Consider the following 21,232-nt stretch of genomic DNA (forward strand, 5'->3'; position numbering starts at 1 on the left):
ACCCCACCTCCCAGTGAACCCTGGGAAACGGCTACAAGCACCCCCACCCCCCCCCCCACCCCCCACCCCCCCCACCCCCGACCCTGCACAGTTAAGTGGGTATAGACAATGAATGGATGGAAGCTTTAATATTTACAGTTAACAATGAATACTTTTGATGAAAAGGAAACATAATATTTTAGCAAAAAGCTTGATTCTCAATCAATATGAACAGAATACTGCATCTAGCACATTGTTACTAGCACTCCACTTAAATACTCTGATGTTTCAGAGTAAAAAACAATACGTGCCTCCACATATCTGGATGTCCAAATCTTCTAAAATATTATGAGATTTACTTCCAGTTCTTTTTCTGTATTTTTGGATTTACACCCAGTTCTGCTTTCCCTGCCCCCGTTTAAACCATAACCACCCAGTCATCATTAATTTGCGGTACTGTGTATAGTAGTACAGATATTTTTGCTTTGTTGTATGTTCTGAAAATTGTCTATCATGGCACCATTTTCAGAGGTCATAGCTATAAAAAAAATTGTCATCAACAAATAAAATAAGGGATGCAACAGACAACTGCCTTTTCCTAAAGGTCTGTTCAAACATAATTCTGCTGAATACCAGACTACTTTCAAGTTTTCTGCACTCCTAGAGACTCCAAGTACACAGCAAAATGGATTTTGCTTCGTTTTGCAGGGGAGTTGAGGCCTAGTGGTGGGAGTGGTGGCCTAGTGATTAGAGCAGCGCGCTTGCGCTCTTAGAAGGTTGCAAGTACCTAGTTTGATCCCCACAGCCTGCTCTCTGGGTCCCTGAGCAAGACCCTTAACCCCTGATTGCGTCCCACAGTGGCAGCCCACTGCTCCCCAAGGGGATGGGTTAAGATACTGACGTGAATTTCTCCATTGTGAGATCAATAAAGTTAAATTATTATTATTTAAGGGTTAAAAAAGTGAATTTTGCATGATACGGCTCCTTTAAGAGAAGGGGTTTACATTCTCTTGGGAACAGACTGTTGTTCTAAGTGAGGAATAGTAAACAAGCTAATTTTGCTAATTGCTTCCATAGTGAGCTTAGGGAAGTTTAAAAATGTTTTCTTCATATTAATTATGTTTTTTTAAAACCTAAGAACACTTTCTTACAGCAACCACTCACTCACACACGTGGTATGACATCACCTCTGCTTGCACTATAAATGACTAATTCCCTCCTCATGGCAGGAAAGCGAGAACAAATATTGGATTCATTTAATTATCTCCTCAAGAAAATTTCAAACTGACTAATCCTGGAGAATGGACTTGGCCAATAGTCTCTGACCAGTGCATCTCTACTTGCAGCTTGGGGAGCTAGATTGTATTCCCTCGTCCACAACAAGAAAAATAATTGCCAGAAATTTAGCTAAATAAACTATGACCTGCAGAAGTTGAGGCTGGACAGCGTGGCAGCTTTTCATGAAGAATGAGAGAGAAGAAGAAATTAGGGGAAACCCTGATAGCACATAACGCCAAGACCAACTGTCTCCAATGGTCTCTGCGGACAAAATAAACTGTTTGTGTCCAGGGTCGGGCGACAGACTCATGACGGCGAAGGAGGAGGGAGGGTCGGCAGTCCTATCAGAGTTAGTCAAAGAGGAAAAGGGGAGCTTCAAGGCTGGCTCAAGTTTCTCTCTCGACTCCACACACACAGACACACGCGCGCACACACGTACACACACCTATTGTCCCAGCGTTTCCGCAGCTGTAGATTGAGGCCTGACCATCCACAGGAAGGTAAACAAGTCCTTATCAGTGCTCTGCAGGGGCATAAACTGTCCCCTGGCCTCTAACCCCTGCATAGTCCACATTACACACTCCATACAACACACAGGCTTCCTGACTGTGTCACCATCATATTCATATTCCTCAAGCTCTGTCAAAAAAAAAAAAAAAAAAGAACAAATGCTTATTAGTCTTGTCAGTTTAATGGCTTATGATGAGCGTTTGTGGATCTTTGGGCCAAGTCCTGCTTCCAGTGTTTACTGGAGAGGAACTGAGGATGTGAGAGCTGTTCTGGAGACAGCCTGTCTTCACACTAGCACTGTTTACACCTCTGGGAGCCATTGGTCCGTCAACTCATCGTTGAACTCCAGCAACTGGCACTTCTTGTCTGCTGCTAGCATTTAGCCGTTTCAGTTTTATTGCATGACCTTATTGGAGTGGGGGTTTTTAAAGAAAGAAACAGCATTAGTTGCAAGAAATGGTAGAGATTGTCTTATGGTACTGCACAACATAAATTAGCATAGGGGGTCGCTTATATTCTGAGCTACTGGGAAAAAATGCGTGTCTCCTGTTTTGACTTACGCGGTGAAATTCTTTCACAGCATAGTGAAAGAGCACAAGCAAAACACAATTAATCATCTTAATATTTAAGTGGTGGAAAGGCAGACTAATTTAGAAAGTTTCATGCTAACTGTGTGCAGCCAAAGCAGACTGAGGCATTAGGAGATTCAGTGCACAGTGGCTGCTCCCAATCATTTGTGATTGATGTAGCTTTCGCTCAACATATGCTTCATGTTGAGCCAACAGAGATTACCTTGTTTTCCATGACTGATTTCTGCCAGCAAATATTAATGCTTTCCCATATGACGCAGGCTTTATAATGAAGGCTTCAAGAAAATGACAGCACACACCAGTGCGTACCACACAGAACTTCCTCTGCCTTCACGAGCATAAAGGTTTCTGAATTATCTTACAGTAAGATTTATGAGACTGCGTCACATTCATGATTTCATTTTTACTGTTTAACTAATGAAAGTGTCTGGACATGAGGGAGAGTTCCAGCAAAACTCTTACTTTATTCCCTCAAGCATCTGTAAAAGGATTATTAAGTATCCGGAGTTTGACTGTTTGATATGATGTTGTAATAGTGCATGAGCTGATATTAGAATAATCTGTCAAGCCTCTCTCGCCGGTTACTAAATTCTGCTTTCTGACACACCACAGAAGTGTAAGTGAATAAAGAAGATATGGGGAGGACTCTTTCATCACATCATTCCTACACACACACACACACACACACACACACACACACACACACACACACACACAACAAGAGACTTTTCAGATCTTTAAAAACAGATAGACTAGTGTGGCACCTGAATCAAGAGGAACTACCCACACTGTGCTTTCACAAAGAACCACTCCCCTTACATTGAGTTGCTGGTGGTTTATACGGAATGTGAAATGTGTAATTATGAAGCCTTATCTGTCATGTTACAGTTAATGATGACCCAAATGCAAAGCTAACTTGACGCAAAAAATTGTGCTTTTATTGAATATGATTTTTTTTATTAAGAAAAAATTTAGAAAATCAGGTAAGCATAAACAATGTGAACCATAACACATATATGGTTCCCATGTATGTTCTCAATATAAATATTCAACCTCTGGTTTTAAAGTGCCTAACAGATATTCCATCCAAATAGTCCTTTCAATTGCAAATTGAATGTATTGCTGATGCAGTGTTAATGAAGGGTGGGATATGTTGCTTGTCTCTTTACCTAAACCATAGATAATTAAAGAAACACTATTTTAAAATAAAATGTATCAAATTTTTGTTTCATATAGGACAACTATCAATTTCAATCAGTTCCCTCAATACACTTCATCGACGTAGTAGGCCTCTACCTACCTCATCATACTTTGTAGAAAACTATTTCTTTACTTTGGGTACCTAGGCTGGTTAGTTAGGTAACAAATATTACAAAGATCTTTATTGCAGAAGTTGTTAGATTTGGACTCGCAACTGCACAAAGTAAGGAATTGCTTACAGAATGTACAAAGTCTTAGCTAAGGTTGAATGCAAAACTGCCCTCCATTGATGATGTTTTGGTCTGTTTAATCCTAGAGATGTATAGGTAAATGAGGGAAACATGCAAAACTCTGTGGAATACAAACAGTAGACTATGCATGGGCCGGCTGCAAGCATCAAAGTATACCAAGGTTTTAAAAAGTTACTGTTTCAAACCCACAAGCAATTTCTGTTCGAAGGAGAACATAATGCGGCGTTCCCACTCCTACCTGATCCACTGGCTGGAAAAGGGCTGTGATCCTTTTCTCTCAGTTACAAGATAGACGCTTGGCACTTTGAAAATATTTCTGAATGTGAAAAACAGTGCAAATATCTGTCTGTAAAGCAGCAGACTTCTCGCCATCAAAGAAGATGATCCCACTAATAGGATGCTACACTCCATAAAGAGAAGAACAGCCAAAGGCATTCTACTCTGTATCGTAAGCATGTTTATTCAACTTTTACTTCTTTAGTTTATCTTGGATCCTTTTGTGTCAAGTGTAGATCCAAGGGTCTTCTTTTTTTCTGTAAGTACTATGTTCTATTCCCTCGGCTTTTCAGTTTGGGTTTTTACCTACTTGGTAAGTAGGTAACTGAAAAAAAGTTAAATGTAATTTCTTAATAACCAAATACTGTATGTCCCAGGCTTACAGAGCCTGAATGCATTGTATTGATACAATTAGCAAGTATATATTGCTGCCCAAGCTGTTCTTTATGATACTGAAATGGCGTAGAATGATAATATTATAACAATTAATTTGTGATATATCGGTCACAAAAAAAAAAAATCATTGATGTATTAGATTTTAGTTTTAGCAGCAGTAACCTCTATGCTAGGTGTTTTAAATAAAACTATATCATGTTGTGCATTTTTATTTTTAATTCTTATCCATACCAGTTCATCCTTAAAGCAGATTGCTGTGTTTGATTGGAAAGGAAATACCAGATATATAAACTCTCCTTAATGAAATTGAACTGCGAACACAGGCAGCTAAAATTAGACGGGGTACACAAACTAACATTTTGAATAGATAAATCAGACAGAGAGGGAACAGAAATCCCCATGTTATACTGTAAAGTTTTGGAGCTCTGTGTGCGAATGTTGAGGACTGAAAGGTAATGTGCTCCTGTGCATTTAACTTTTAGTCTGAGAAAATGTTCATTCAGGACTCATGAGCTAAAAAATCAGAGATCTATGACAACTTGCAAAAGTAAAAGTGAAGGCAATGTCAGGCAGGTCTAAAAATTGCACCTAAGAATTCATGTCTGGGCAGAAATGTTAAAATTTCAGATGGCCGTTTCTTATTTGAAGGAAGTTAAAGTTTATGTACGGTCCTCCAAAACATAAAAATAACAGTAAAACTGTGCATGAGCATATTCAAGTTCATATGAAGGCCATACAGTAAAAAGCTGCCTCCCAGACAGCTGTCAGTGGACTGTGGACAGACAGCGTAAAAATGAATTAGGATTTTTGGATTTCTCGCATTTTTTCTCATTATCATTTTGGCATTTGGAAACCCAACATCCGTGATGGGTTTTTGAGCAGGTAAGTAATCCATTGGCTTTTTCTCTCCCAAAATTGGAAACTCACCTATGATGTCTAATAATGTAATTTCTCCAGTGGGAATTTGCGATTTTTTTGTAAAATATATGGGTATGTCGAGAAACCCTTTCAAACATTTTACCAAATGCTAATCCAAATTTAATTTCGATCAGTCGGGGAGGGAAAAAAAAGGCAGAACACAGACTCTTTATCAATGCAAAATCTTGATCTGGCATTTGAGAACGTCTAGACTGGGAACTTTGTGTTTTGACTTAGCTCACCTACAAATAATGCTCCTCTGAATGTCTGTTCTAATAAACATGTGCTGCACATTTCCAGTGTTTGTGTCTACCACCGGGTACGAACAGGTCAGATGGACATTCGGATAAGAATACGTAACGCCAGGCCTTATCTTCACAGACAGCAGGCATGTTGACATGGGCACAAGTGGTCGCCATGCAGACGAGGCATTTATCTCAGCCGCTCCTAATGAGCCATTCAATGCACATGCAGCAGCGTAGTGAAAAGCCTTGCATCCAAGTGTTCAAGACAAGCTCAGTAACGCATGCATCATGTCAAGGTGAAACCAAATACTTCAGTGAACTAAGGGTCAGCACACTAGCTTTTACATAAACTACATAACTAACTATTTTAGTGATTTAGTTCTGAGAAGCATTGATGTAAATTATTGCTACATTCAAATTTGACTTCATTTTTCCTTTGGTTTCTACAGTATATATTTATTTGTTTTATTTATTTATTTTTTATTCACACAAATATAATCAATACCAACCCGGTCTGCATGTTGGATTTATCTTTAAAATATTTTCCGTGAAAAAAAAACACATGTAAAAAAAAAAAAAGGGAATAAAAGGACAGAATGTTAGTGAGGCTTCCCTACACAGCTTTTTTTTTTGTATTCCAACAGTGGAAAAGAAACACAGTCAGAAATGGATTGTTATTTGGGAGGGGCATAACATTGTGGGAGATTGAAATCGGTCTGAGGCAGCGACAAGTGGTCGCGTCTCCCTGCCACCCAGTCTGACTGCAGTCTGAGTTGGCTCACTACAGTAAAACAGGGGAAGTGAACTGTTTTGACTCTCAAAGCCATTTGTAACATGACGTTTTGTGATGTGTTTTTTTTTTTTCTGCTCCCAAGTCCTTTTGTATTCAACTTCATTTTTTTCTACTTCAGCTTGACTTCTCAGAAACCTATGTCATCTCTTTTTATTTTTCTTTCGTTTGAAATTCCTCCCGCCCTGTTTCGACACCTAAGAAATGCATTTTCTTTTTTTATTTTGGCTGTTTTTTCTCATCTGTGTGACTACTCAAGGATTTTGACTTTTTGTGAGTCATAATTGTGCTCGGGCCCCGTGTCTAACACTCTTTTATCACTTGTGTTGTCCCGTTTCGTAGATTTCTTTTTTCCCTCTATTTCCTTCTCTTCTCCTAATTCTTTCCTCAGAACAACTTATCTGCTATTTGACAGTCACAAAGATTTGACCCCCCACTCCCTTCGTCTCCATGAATCAGCCTTTATGAACTCCCTTATCTCTGTTGGTGCGTCTGTCTAGCTCCGCGTCTCTCTTTAAGATCCATTTTCAGACTTTTGCAATCCCTCCGCCCCCCCAACCCCTCCAGCGGCAGGCTAATCACTTTTGTACTTTTCCCTCAGCCCGTGGCGGGAGACTCAGGGGTTGGCAAAAGTGCAGCAGGAGGTCTGGCTGTTAACATCATGAAGCCAGAGTCCCCCTGGGAAAGCTGCAGCAGCAGGGGGTATGCTCAACTCTATTTCCCCGCCAGGAAATGCTGCACACACACAGTGCATAATCACAAAGACTTCAGTCAGACGCAAAGATAATTGTAAATCTGTCCAACTGCCGCAGCTAGCTTTTGTGATAGTGATTATTGTGCTTGGTCTGAAAAACATAATCAGAAAATTGTCTGCTAAGGAGGGTGGCATGCGGCTGGTTTCTATGAAATAGCAAGTCAGTAAAGCAGAATGTTACTCAAAGCCTAGCATTGCCTGAAAAAAAAAAAAAAAACAAATATACTGGAATTATTTTGACTTTATCTTTTCAGAGTCACACTGTGACGACCTGGATGCTGCTCTGTGTCTGGAGAAGCTTCCTCTGGTTTGACCAGCAGCCTTTTAGGATATTACCACAGTTATCTTACATCACCTTTGTATATTGCATTTGGCTCTTCATAGTGGAGTCAATATAATAGTGATGTGCAACGTGGGGGATTATGGATATTTTTTAACCCTATTAAGGCAACAAAAAGAATGTCATGATCCTTTCTGCATGGGTTTTTACCATTTTGTTTTGTCTTTTGCCCAGCTCCAATGAAAGAGCACCTTCCATAGGAAGGGGTTCCGTACATATTCTCACTTTACAGTGAGCAGAGGTTAGACATGAAATTTTTAAAAACCAAGTGGAAAGAACAGATGGATTGATGGCCCAAGACCGTGTAGGAACAATGCATTATCCAATGTTAATTATTTGCCAGCAAAAACCACAGGCTTAATTCTGTTCAGTCATTATTCAAGAGGTAACTTGGCATCACTGAGACACAAAATGAACAGCTGCCCTTGACTTCTGTTCAATCAGCTAACCTACATAACAATCATGGGCCTAACTGTGGGCATCGTTTAAGAAATGGAGGCTAGAACAGAGAAATGAAGTCAGTTTGGCAGAGAGCCATTAAAGCAGTGTTTCGGACAGAGGGTTAGCAGATTGCCAACAGTTAATGGATAGACATAAAGATCGTTGCTTAATTTTCTCCTAAAAAATGAAAATTACATACCAAATCAGCTGCTAAAATGTAGAAAGAGCAAACACCAATAGTGATATGTGATCTCTGTGTAATGTAAAAGTGATGTTTTGACAAAAGATATCATCATCAAATTGTGACACTAAATGTGCTCAGAAACAGACTTGTGGGCCAAAGCCTGTAAGATTTGCAAAACAGCAACACTTCTGACAAAATTAGCTCCACAGGGAGCCAACGTAGTGAAACTCAGACCTGCCTAATATTGTCTGTTTTATTGAAGACTAACAAAATCTGCTCAGAGATCATATGGATATGTTTCTAACAAGAAGAGAGAAACCTGACGGATTAAAGCAAAAGGCACTTTGAATTATCAGGGTTAAAGATGAAAAGAAGGAGAATCTTTTCGAAATTTCAAAGACATGAGTTGGGCTTTACTTGTGCAGAAATCTGGGTTGATAAAAAAAAACTGCCTTTTAATGTTTTTATCAGTCTTCTTTTTTCTGATTATCAAGTTATATTAGATTATTTATGTATGTGTAGATTTTCTATTGAGTGGTTAAATGGGGGCCTTTATGTCCACTTAACACAGTCACTTACACACACACACACACACACACACACACACATATATATGTATATATATATATATATATATATATATATATATATATATATATATATATATATATATATATACACATTACAGTATTGAATGATAATTTTATTAGCTGCAGATCTCAACAGCACACTGAATAACTAATATCACACTAAAGGGATCGGGAATCACTTTGTTCTACCATAAGGGCTCTGAATTCAATCTTGGTTCTCTCTTTTTTTTTTTTTTTAACTGAGAATCATTTTTTATACCGTCATATTCAGTAAATGTGTCCCAATGAGTACCTTTTACAAATAACAACCTTCAGGCAGATATTAAATACACTTTTCATTAATGTAATATTTCTGTATTAAATGTTGTTTTTTTATTGGCTTAATGTAATATTCCGTTTTTTTATCAGATGTAAACAGAAAATCATTAGAATTAACACACATAAAGGCTTGAAGGTCTGTCTGTGTGTAATTGATCTGTATGTGTTGCCCTTTGGGAGTTGACTAAGGAAAATAAACTTTTTATTTTGAATATGACCGTATATCCATTATACAATACAGGGTCCACACATATATATATATATATATATATATATATATATATATATATATATATATATATATATATATAACAATGAAGTGCGTGGGTAAAGTTAAGTGGGAATTTAAGAGTTGCTGTTGCTTGAAGTCATGCTTCATAGCTGACAGCATGGTCGAACATATAAAAAGATTAAATAAAGCTAAAGCCGGACTGAGCTGAAGGAAAACACAATGCAGCGCTGCTTTGGCCAAGTGTGTCATGGGATTTGTGGTGGGCTGCAGGCTATTTTTGATTTACTTTAAGTATTTTTTTCTGTTTACTTCTTCTTTTGAGCAGCTTTTCACAACATCTGTTTCTACTCGCTTACAGCTGACCATGTTTTTATAAAAAAAAATAAAAAATAAAGAAAAACAATCCTTAAAATAGACTGTGCATGCTCAGAATGAGTTCCAATCAATCTTGAAAAAGTAGGAATTTGAGAGATTATGCAAGCGGGGTGTGACACATCTCTTGTTTGTGAAGTCAAAAAAGTAGTCCTAAGCTCAGGAGACAAGGTCTGAGAAAATGACAAATTGATTTGACACACACTCACACACACAAAATGATGAACACACAATGAACGACATACAGCAACTCATGTGTGTCTCGCCAATGTTTTGATTAATGCTTTAAAAATCCAGAGCACAATATCAGAATATACTGCTATAACAATGTTCATGCCCCCCCTGGGTCTTCACCGAAAGCTGCTCTGGCAGATGCACAAATAAGAGGAAAAGAAGATCCCTAGAGTCTCATTTGAGGAAGGGGGGGAAAAAACTGATATTGGGTTCAGAACTGTGTGTCACACAGGCAATTAGGACTGAACTAAATAGCTCCCTGCAAACTGCAGCGACAGAAAGCGAGACTGATCCCCTGCTGTGAAACTACATAAGGTCAAACTCTCCACAGGTTTGCCAGTGTGCCAAAATACAACACTGCATCCCTGCCCACCAGCGCACCCATGCTGAGAGGATGCTTAGCACCTGAGGAAAGACTGTGATTTGTAATACAGCAGGTCAGTACTTGAGCCAGATTCAGTATGCAGGCTTGGTTTTCCTTCACAACATTTTTACAGCGCTTTGTCTGTTTTAGTCTTTCTTCAAAGGAACGATGTTCAAAGACCTTTGAATATGGAAACAAAATGTTCAGCTCTGAAATATCTTTTCAACTTGGTGCAAATTTAAAAGAAAAAAAAAACATAGAATCTGAGAAAATGTATCATGGTAGCAGTGAATGTTAAACTACAGTAACAACGGCAAGGAGCTTTTCGTTATGACATTCACAAATTCGCTGACAGGAAACATTTCGTTTCTCAGAAGGTCTCGAAAGTTTGGGCTCCCTTATTCTTTTGACAAAAGTGTTAAACAATCAAACGCAGTTTTCCAAAGAATAAAATGTAACAGTAATGTTAAATGAAGTGCTAGAGCACCTTGCAAAAGTATTCATCTACCCTGAACTTTTTCCCATTTTGTCACATAACTTAAAACAGTCCACATATGTACCAGCATTCTGCATGTAGAGGCTGAAAACGTTATCTAAATTACCCATTTGGGGATTTAGGTCTGTTAAGTTAAGGAAACGGCAATATTTATTCAATAGATCATTTTGAAAAAAGTTGTTTCCAAGAGAAAACCCTGAATTAGGAAAGGAAACTTCTAGGTTTTCAGCACCTGATGCCGTGCACAATCTTCAAAACGTGAACGTCATCCAAACATATTAGTATCTCTAATATCTAGTATCTCTAGAGCCCAGGTAAAAAAAAAAAAAAAAAAGAAACAACTCTGGATTACTTTTAAGTCTGTTATTTTTAAGATCTGATGTCTGGATCTGAAACACTGCAATATATTAGTCCTAATCTTATTATTGATATGGTTTTGAGTGTTACGTATCAATACTGCAGCTGGAAACGGGAAACACTTTGCAGCATGATTCAGGACACCGGTAAAGAGTTAAGCTCGATTTCGGCTCGCTGGCTAAGGGAGGGGTTTGTTATCTACAATACCTTGTAGGGATTACTGGTTGGGATCTGTTACAGTCAGTCAGCCACAGCATGCAGGCTGATGGATGAGGGGCAACTGGGTGTCAAGGATTACATAAAATCAGCATCCACATGTTTTCTTGTGTCTTGGGACACATTTTTGAGGGGGAAAAAAAACGTTTTTTTGAACACTAAAACCTGAAAAACTACACTAACAGATGTTTCCCCAAGTGACCTGATAGTAAGGAATCCTATTTGGATCAACACTAGCTCTAAACCTGGAGGTTTCTAATGTGAGATTTTTCACAAGGAACTACTTTGTTTGCAAGCTACAGAAGGCATTCTTATGTTCTTAGAATAAAATGACGCCAGAGAAGGGGACACAGTGAGGTTAATATCTGCCTTTGAACTTTAGCTCAGAGGTTTAGAACTGACTAAAGCTGCTGGCCTTTGGTCCAAGGTTTCAGGCAGTTTCATTTCCCTAAATGCAGGACTTAAATAAAAAGGCCATAGATGTAAAAGGTTAAAGAAACAGATAGAAGAGGGTAAGACTTACATGAGGCTGCAAGGGCGATGCACAGAAGTATGGTGAACCTCATCAAATGTCCCTCCATCGCTTAAGGTTTTTCTGTAGAAGCAGGATCTCAGTATCTGCGGTGTGAAGGTGTCTGGTCAGTGGCTCAATTGTCCTTGTCCGGTGGTAGAACAACAATGACTGTGGCGGTGTAAGAACAGATAATTGCAGTCTTAGACGATGGAAAGGTCAGCAGAAAAAGAAAACATTAGGCAACCAGTAGGGAACAGTTGCAATTGATAAGAATCACGGCTCGACGTGTCCAAGTGTAACAGTCCCATTGTATCGGGGACAGTGTCAAGCCAATGTTACAACACAAAAATAGTCTCTGCTGCAAATAAAGCACGACTCACAATTGGTAAGAACAATGGAAGTCTACATTTCTCCCTCTAACAAAATTCCAAGCATGCGTTGATCAAAAACAAAAACAGATTGGAACAATGAAACCGTGTACTAGACAGGTCACCGGTCACTGAAACACCACGTTAAACAGGAATTTACTCCTGAAACAGTGAGGCAACATTTCTGCCTGTCTTCCTGATGCACAATCGGGGGTCTGGACCCGGAGGTTTTCCGCTGGTCACTGAACTACTGGCGGACAGTTTCAGGAAGCTCTGACGGATCGTTGTCTTTAAATAATACCACAATGCCGAGATCAGATAAGATCAAATATCAGATATAATTCATATAGAGGAGAAAGGAAGAGTCTGTGTAAACTGTTTATGTAGCTCCAAGGAAAACAGAAAGTCTTGTTATTTCCCTAAACATCACACTGCAAGAGCATAAAAAAAAAACGGAGTCTGTGGGAAAAGCATCGAACTGCTAATACAGTATAGGATCAATTTGAGGGAGCTTTTGTTGGTTAAATTAAGTCCTGATGGTAAACCTTTGGAGCTGCAGTTGGGACTGACAGCAAACATCTAACAAATATAGCTGGCTACCTTTTTATTTGCAGATTTCTGTTTTGACAAGTAAAATATTTGACAAGCTCAAGACAAAATCTGCCTGTATGCCACCCTAGTAAATTGTTTTAATACAAAATAAAATGAACTGCGGCAGAGTCAAGGAAATCATATTGGCTTCTGCCCTCAAATCATTGAGGGAAAATATCAGCAGAGACAAAGAGTGGAAGAAAAGAAATAAATACAATCCAAACTTACTTTTTTTGAAATATTTGGCTGTCTTGAATAATAGTTGGGCTTTGTAATCCACCGACGGGAATGTGGCGGCATTCAGCAATGTGACAATGTGTGGACTTTCCAAAGTTTTTGTTTCTGCCGGGGCGGTGCAGACTGACTTCTGAGCCCCACCCACAGGATCCTTTTTTTTTTAAGTCTGCTTCTGAGAAGAGAAACACATGCTGAAGCCTTGTGAACAGTAGGGAATGTTTAAAGGAGAGAGAGAGAAAAAAAAACAAATTCCCTTCAGTTTACATAATGATCAAGAGAAAAGAAAGTAAGCTAAAAGATGCTCTCATTCCCTCTGAATACACTCAAGTTTTAAAGATTGTGTTATGTGGTTTCAACAAATTTAAATATCCTGGGTTTTCCTAAGAGGGGATAAAGCACATCTGTGAGTCATAAAGGTTTTATTTGGCAAGAGCTGAGCATCCGTCCTCTGAATTAGTAATAGCCATTTTTGTTAAAACTGACTCATTAATTTCCTATTACTGGAAAGGATATAAAAAGGCAGAAATTAGCTAAGAAAGTAATCTTGCATTAATTTCTGGCCATTGAAACATCCTACTAGTTCTTCCTTAATGAAAATCTTAAGGTATTAGCTTGAAAGCGCATGTTTCTCTTTTACGTGACGGTCTGCCCCATAACAGGGCTGGCTGTCGCTGTATTTATCAGTGGGGTTCCATTGAAGCTCTTTGTATTTTAAACAACAGCTTGAACTATGGGATCATGTTTCTAGGTTTTTGTGTATTATTGTACAAATTGCATGTGAAAATAAGAGAAATTAAGAAATGTGATAATCTGATAACGTACCCTTTTGTAAACCTACAGAAACGACTTAGAGCAGATTCCATATTCTTGTGTGACAATCCCCATAAATAACGAGACAACCAACCCCATCTGAGCTCAGAACACACATTTAACGATAATAAAAGGTGGCTTTGGCTTGCAAGGGATAAACAAATTCAAATCAAAAGCCATTACCCTCAGCTTTTTAATTGGTGTCTCATTTATAAATGTGTGCATTATGTTAGCTTTTAAAACAAAAAAAACAAAGGTAACAACAAAAGATAACCGAGACTCGTGAAAATTATAAAACACCCTATAACCTAAAAGTTTTATTTGCATCGCAATACGACCACGGCAGAGTGGACAAACTATCAGGTCGGTTATGTGGTTTTATTTCATACATTTTCTTCCTTTCAGTGTTGCAGTAAAGTGCAACACTGAATTCTTACTTCATTGAACTTTGCTTTCTATGATCTAGGTTTGCCTGTAATCTTTTTTAAATTGTTACATACTGTATTTATTTGTTCAAGTTCAAGTTTGACTTCTTTTTTCCCCTCATTATATGTCCCTTTGCTATACCCGGCAGTTACGGCATATATTAGATTAAAAGAGTTAATCAAAGATTTATCAATTAGCTCTGGATAAGTGATTGAAGGCTGTGATTTAAAGCAGCACCTTGTAAGTTTTGACCCAAGTATTAGCTTCATTTGAAATATATTAAAAGATTCTTCCGGTCAATTTTCAGCACCTGCCACATATATCGATTTCCGATGCGGGCTGCCCTTCCCAAAAACTCGTTTATGTAACTTCAGAGAGTCAGATCTGTCAATGAATGGGTCATGTGACCATCATGTTAGGTCATTTTAGGATACTTTTAAGCTGACAAACAAGCCTCTGACAAATGCAAATTCTAATTTATTGAAAACTCTATGCAGAAAGGCCTCGGCTGGGTTTCAAACCCAAGACCTTCTGCAAGGCAACAAGGCGACAGCATGTATCCCCCAGGCAGAAAAAAATGAACTTCAAAGCTAGTCATTTACTGCGTCATCCGTTGATCTAGGCAGACTTTCATGCCTGAATGATTTCCCAGTCGAAGATAAATGGCTGATTGTCAAAACTAAACAAAAACTTAATTTAACATGTTTACAAATGTTCACAATGCCAAAGAATGCATTACAGGATCACAAAAAAAACTGGACTTCCTGGAAGCACACTTATATTAAGAAAATGTAAAGAAATGACTGATGAATCAAGACTTCTGTACAATGCTTTAATTCCCGACAAAATTTATAGGCTTGTCTGTTTTTACACTGAGGAACTTGGTGGTAGCTTTCCACAATAAACGAACGAGCAAAAAAGAAGTGAAGCTGACAAAGCTTGTTTCACTTAATGTCAACATCAATGCTACATTAAACCCAAATTAGACTCTGCGTTTGATTAATAGCTCAGTTGGATATTACAAATCTTCAAACAAAATAAAATGGCATCGACAAAATACACGTCACCTTTCATTAAGCGTTTTGCTAGCATCTTTTGCTGCAATCACTGCCGGCAAACAATGAGACACTCCATTTGTTAACTGTTCACTCTTACTATCTTAGGTTTAAAGGGTTCTATCTTTACAATTAAATTCCAGATCTTTCTATAGATTTTGAAGGAGACAAAGCTTTTTGAGGGTATCCTTGAATGCTCTTAGCTAGATACTTTTACTCAAATATTCTCTTGGGAGATCCATGGCCAGCGACTGAGCTCTCTGACACTGGCCAGCATATTGAGCTCAAGGATGCCTTTAGTGGTTTGAGAGTTTATTCTATCCAGTACAGATTCAACATACCTACTTTTCTTTGAAATCTTCCCTTTTCCTTTTGTCAGCTGAAATCCAATGTGACTTGCCAAAGAGCTCTGTTTTTGTTACATCAGCACAATGGGTATTCTTCCAGAAAATGTAGGGCTTGTCAACATGCATTTTTGCCAGTTCCAGTCTGTCCTTTTTCGGTTTTTCTTCCATAAGTGGAGTCCTCCTGGACCTCGGTCTGTTCCATGGAGCCCAGCATGGTTCGAAATGTGATAGATGTTGCATTCAGTACATGAAATACTTTGGCTTTGGAGTTCTGCTTGAATGGTTTTGGATGGGGATTCTCTTTCCTATGATCTGTACTGTCCGTCTGATCATCCAGCGGTTTTCTTTTGTGCACACATCCTGGTAGATTTACTACAGTCCCACGAACAGTACAGCTTCTGATAACATTAGTAACTACTGTCACAGAGAAATGAACCTGTTTGGAGAGGGCCCTTTAGTCTTTCGCTGTATCTGAGGTTCTCAGAGAGCTTTTAATTTTGTTTTTTTTTCTGGTCCAGAAATATGGCTAAAATGCAGGGATTAATAGTCTCTTTAAGATACAAACAAATCTGTCTATGCTGTTTCAGCATAGAATTTCTTTTATTAATCATGTATGTTTAATTTTTCACAAACTAAAGGCAAGCAGGTGTGCATTATTCATTTTCTTCGCATCAATTTTCAGGACAGACGAACATTTTTTTTTAATAGGCTGTCAAGATACCAAGAAATGTGTCTGCATCTATAGTTGTTTTTTTTTTATTATTTGGGAGACATTCTACTATAATGTAAGAAACCTGCTTCACATTGCACTGTAGGCCATAACAATAATAAGGACAGCTACAGTCTAATTGAACAGCCTGTGGTGAGTCTGGATAATAATGATCTCCTGTTGCCACCTCTCATGTTACAGTGTGAAATTATCGGTGAGACGTTGACTAAAAGGGTTGCGCTTTTCTTTTTGTCTACATGCTGTTTCTCAAAATAAGTCATCCAGTCCTCAGCCCTCAGCAACTCTGATTTGATTATGTAAAAATGTTGGCTTTTTTTTTGTGGCCTGTTATTCTATTACCTCTGTTCCATCAGTTCTTGTTTCTGGCGCTCTATTGTTCTCGGACCCACATGCGATCGTGTAATTTTGAAGTGAGTTTTTGTGTCCCTCAGGCAAGCATTTTCTGTGTAATTACAAAGCTATTATAGAAAATTACACACCTATTATCAGTTAAAGGTCATTGCCATATTTTATGTTCAATACTTGCAATTCATAAGCCAAAGATATTAGTGAGTCCATTAGTAAAAGTGGGTTAGCAGGTATTGCGGCTGCTGTTTTTACATACAGAAAAATCTAATGCCGGGTGTACAGTCTCCCAGCTTTTAGATTTAGACAAAAACAAAATCGAGAAAATAAAAAGATTGTGCAGCCATTCGGCTGTGTGTTTAAATTTGCAGGGGACCCTGGAGAGTATGTCTGTCTATATGTCTGTCCAAACATAGAAATAAAGGTGCTGGTTTTGAATACAGGTCAAATAAATTATAAATACTACAAAGCTGGCAGCACCAAGAGGGGAGAGAATTAGAAGCCAGCATAAATATGATTCTTTTTTTCAGGAAAGATCATTTGATGTAGAAAAGCACACTAAAATATATCTCCTTTATTTCAGTTTCAGGAATTTTTTGTCTTGTTTTGTTTAGTTATTTCTTTGCAGAAAATGCAGGTTTTATTTTCATTTCAGATTCCATCCTATTCAGCAGTCACTTGGCGAGAGGTGATATACACCCTACACAGTTTACTAGTCCGTCGCAGGGCTACACAAAGTCACACAGGACAAACAACTATACACACACACACACACACACACACACAAACACACTCTGATTTAAGGGTACTGTGGACAGACCAGTTAAGCCAACAGAAATGTTTTTGGAGTGTGAAGGGAACCCAACGTACCTGCAGAGATGTGTGCACAGAGAGAAAATGGAAAGTTCATGTAAAGGGACCCCATGCTGGGAGTCAAACCCAGGATGGGTTACAAGGCTACAAGGCAACAGTGCTGCCACCTGTACCACTTTAAAATGTTCAGGTGTTTATTTATTTTCATATTCTAACTTATAATGCTAACTATACCTTAAACCCTCATTTACTCATAATAACAATATCTTTACGGAACACCTATAGTCTCAGATTAGTAGATTCTATTACAAAATATTATATTGTTAATATTTAGGATATATGAAATTGTTTATTGACAATCAGGACTGACAAGTACAGCTAATACTAAAAAGCTAAACTAAAAAAGTATTCTCACCCATTGGACGTTTTACCCATTTATTCATGTTGCTACCACAAACCCATGTATTGTACTGACGTTTAATGTGGTGCACCAATAAAAAGGAAATATGGTCATGCAAGGAAAAGGATGCATGGTTTTCACAAAAAAATCTGAAAGGTGTAGTTTGTATTTGAATTAGGTCGTATCTACTCTGACACTCCTAAATAAAACCCAGTGCAACCAACAATCTTCAGAAGTCATCAATTTAGTGAAGAGAGTTCACCTGTGTGCATTTTAATCTCTGTATAAAAACAGCTGAACTGTGAAGCCCTCAATGTTTGCTTGTTTTTTTGTTTTGTTTTTTTAATAACTAATAAACCAAGAGCTTCTTGAAGATCAAGGATCCATCAAAAAGACCACAGGAAAATGTGGTAAGAGCCACAGAGATCCGCAGGGAGAAACTTCTGAGAGAAAACCCATTAATTGTGCGCGCCATAAATCTGGTCTTTATGGAAGACTGACAAGAAAAAAGCTGTTATTGAGAGAAAGACTGAGAAAAGTCCATTTTGCCACAAGCCATGTTAGAAATCCAGCAGACATGTGAAAAGAGTGCTATTTTGTGTGGTGAAACGCTAACACCACACGTCACCCTGAACACACCATGAAACATGGCCAGAAAGCTACATACTGTGAGGGTAGTTTTCTTCAGCACGGACAAGGGGGCTGGCCAGATAGAGTTAAAGGGGGCCATGACAACAAGTTAAATTTTTCTGAGGTTATGGGGGGATAAAATGATCTGTTGAGGCCGTGTTAATATCAAAAGTGAATAATAAAGGACCTGCTTAGGGGTGGTCAGTTTTGTTGCTTTGCTCAAAAACATTCAGATCAGAAAACAGGTTATCTCTCTACTTCGGTTGCCTTTCTAAGTAATTCATATTCTCCAATCAGAGTACACCATCAAGCAAACAGCCTTCACCCCTCCCCCCTGCTGATGCATCGACCGTAAGTCACGCTAATATGTCTGAATGCTCTACTCCAGAGGAGGAAGGCGGAGGAGCGGCAGCCCCAGATCAGCCTCCCTCCCGTGTCGAACCAGAGGCAGTAACCGCAGAAGCTGCAGAGTGCAAATATCCCACACTCAACCTCAAACAAATTTCACAGTGGTTACTAAAAAGGAGAGCTGATATGTCTAAGGATGAAAAAAATGGATAATGGTTCCACTCACTCCCAAAGGATGAGAGAATCACAGAAGTTAATTTATGAGGAAGGTGGCAACCACAACACTGTCATTACCTGTTAGTTAGTTTGATTTCTAAATGCTGTCAAATGTAAGAAATGTGTGTTTGTAACTTTTTTTATGAAATTCTTCGGAGAATTTACATATGCAGCAATATCAGCAACATGAAATGGCTTATACAGTGATGTCATGGCACATTAAAAATACAGTGCAATACTGGAAGAAACCTGTTAGAGGCGGCTTTATTCTTGAGGTTGGGGTGGAAGTTCACCTTTCAGCACAACATTCCTGAACATACAGCTAGAGCTACAGTAGAATGATATAGATCTAAGTATATTCATGTGCTAAAATGACCAGTCATTCAGATCTAAATAAATTAAGAAACTGTGGCAGGTTGTGGAAATTGTGGTCCAAGATCCTCTACATCCCATCAGACTGAGCTGAGCCACAGTATTGCCAGAAGTATTTGCTCATGCATCCAAATAATTAAATTTACTTTCCAGTTCCAGTTACTTGTATGCCCACAAGTTTATAACATCAACCATCTAAGCATGCAAACTGTTTCTACAAACATCCATACCAAAGATCCCAAAGTCAACTGTTGTATTAGACCAAAATGTTGAGCAACTGAGAGGATGTGGAGTTAAAAAGTGTTGCTGAAGTTGTCAACCTTCTGCAGAGTCAATAGCTACAGAGCTCCAAACTCTATGTGACTTTCAGAGTAGCTCAAGAACAGTGGGTAGAGAGCCGCATAATGTGTGTTTTCACGGCTGAGCAGTTGCATCTAACCCTAGAATCAACAACACCTATGGAAAGTATCAGTAGCAGTGAGGACATGTTTTCTGGAAAGACAAATCACAGACACACACATATACATATATATATATATATATATATATATATATATATATAGATATATATATATATATACATATATACATATATAGATAGATAGATAGATAGATAGATAGATAGATAGATAGATAGATAGATAGATAGATAGATAGATAGATAGATAGATAGATAGATAGATAGATAGATAATTTATAATGTAACATAATACAGTAAAATAGGGATCATTTCCTTCTCTGGCAGTGCCCTCTCAGGTGAAGACATATCCAAAAAGGCTTGCAATGGTAATTGTAGCTAAGGTGGCTCAACAAAGTATTACCTTGGAGTGGCCGAATACAAGTACAGGCCACAGGTTTAAAAGCTTTATTCATGAAAAACAGGTATCTGTTCCTTCCATGTCCCATTTCTGCATAACGTGTTGTTGTTCTGTCACAATAAAACACCCGAGTTTGTGGTTTGCAATGTGACAGAGTGTGGACAGGTTCAAGAGAATGAATGTGTTTTCCCCTGTATATTTGAACTGTACTGTACTGTTTTTGGGGGTTTGTTTTATTTGTCTGATGTAACAAACGCTTGATGTTCTCAGGGGGCAATGTTTTACTTTGGCTTCACAGAGAAACACCTGCAAAAGGGCAGACAAAAACATCCTTTCCACAATAAAAGGACTCAGAGAAGTCATCCTCCCATTGAACCAGCTCCCGACACAAAGCCTGCCGGTTGAGGAGGAAAACTGAATAAAAGATAAACAACAAAAACACTTCCACAGACTCCAGAACAACTTGTAATTTAACAGGGTCCCCCTCTGTTAGTGGTTGCTCCAAGAGGAGGTCACAGAACTGAGAACTGGCATGGTAGAACACGCCGCCTCAGACGCCGGGGTCGCTGTCGCACCTTTGATTGTGTCATTTAAAAGCATAACGCGATACGCCACTGGACCAACTCTGTTTTTGTCAGTTCGCATTCAGTGAGAAGCAACAACCCAAGAGCCTCGTTTTTGCAGAGCTGAAGCGTGACGTATATGTTAATATGTTAACGCCACAAACAGGAGCCTAAAGGTACCCAGAGGATCTTGTGTTTACAGCCTAGATGATATTTTATGTCTTAACTCCTCAAATCTGACCTCATTCTATCAGGCAAGCATGTTCAAACAAATACACGGGGGACCTAACCCTGAGAGGGGGCAGTTTTGTTCTACTT

General features: G+C 38.5%; 1 protein-coding gene across 1 annotated transcript in view; it reads right to left on the reverse strand.

Annotated features, from left to right (window-relative positions):
- eng (endoglin) overlaps positions 1 to 13,158 on the reverse strand; it is a 49,295-nt gene extending 36,137 nt beyond the window's left edge. Inside the window, exons 1-2 of the mRNA XM_036140220.1 lie at positions 13,033 to 13,158; positions 11,855 to 12,013 (exon numbers count right to left, since the gene is read on the reverse strand). Coding sequence (XP_035996113.1) covers positions 11,855 to 11,912 — 58 coding nt within the window. The 5' untranslated portion in view covers positions 11,913 to 12,013; positions 13,033 to 13,158. The remainder of the gene's footprint in view (positions 1 to 11,854; positions 12,014 to 13,032) is intronic.
- Positions 13,159 to 21,232: the final 8,074 nt, after the last annotated feature.

The sequence above is a fragment of the Fundulus heteroclitus genome, chromosome 8 (genome assembly GCF_011125445.2).
Source record: "Fundulus heteroclitus isolate FHET01 chromosome 8, MU-UCD_Fhet_4.1, whole genome shotgun sequence".
In the NCBI taxonomy this organism is placed as follows: Eukaryota; Metazoa; Chordata; class Actinopteri; order Cyprinodontiformes; family Fundulidae; genus Fundulus; species Fundulus heteroclitus.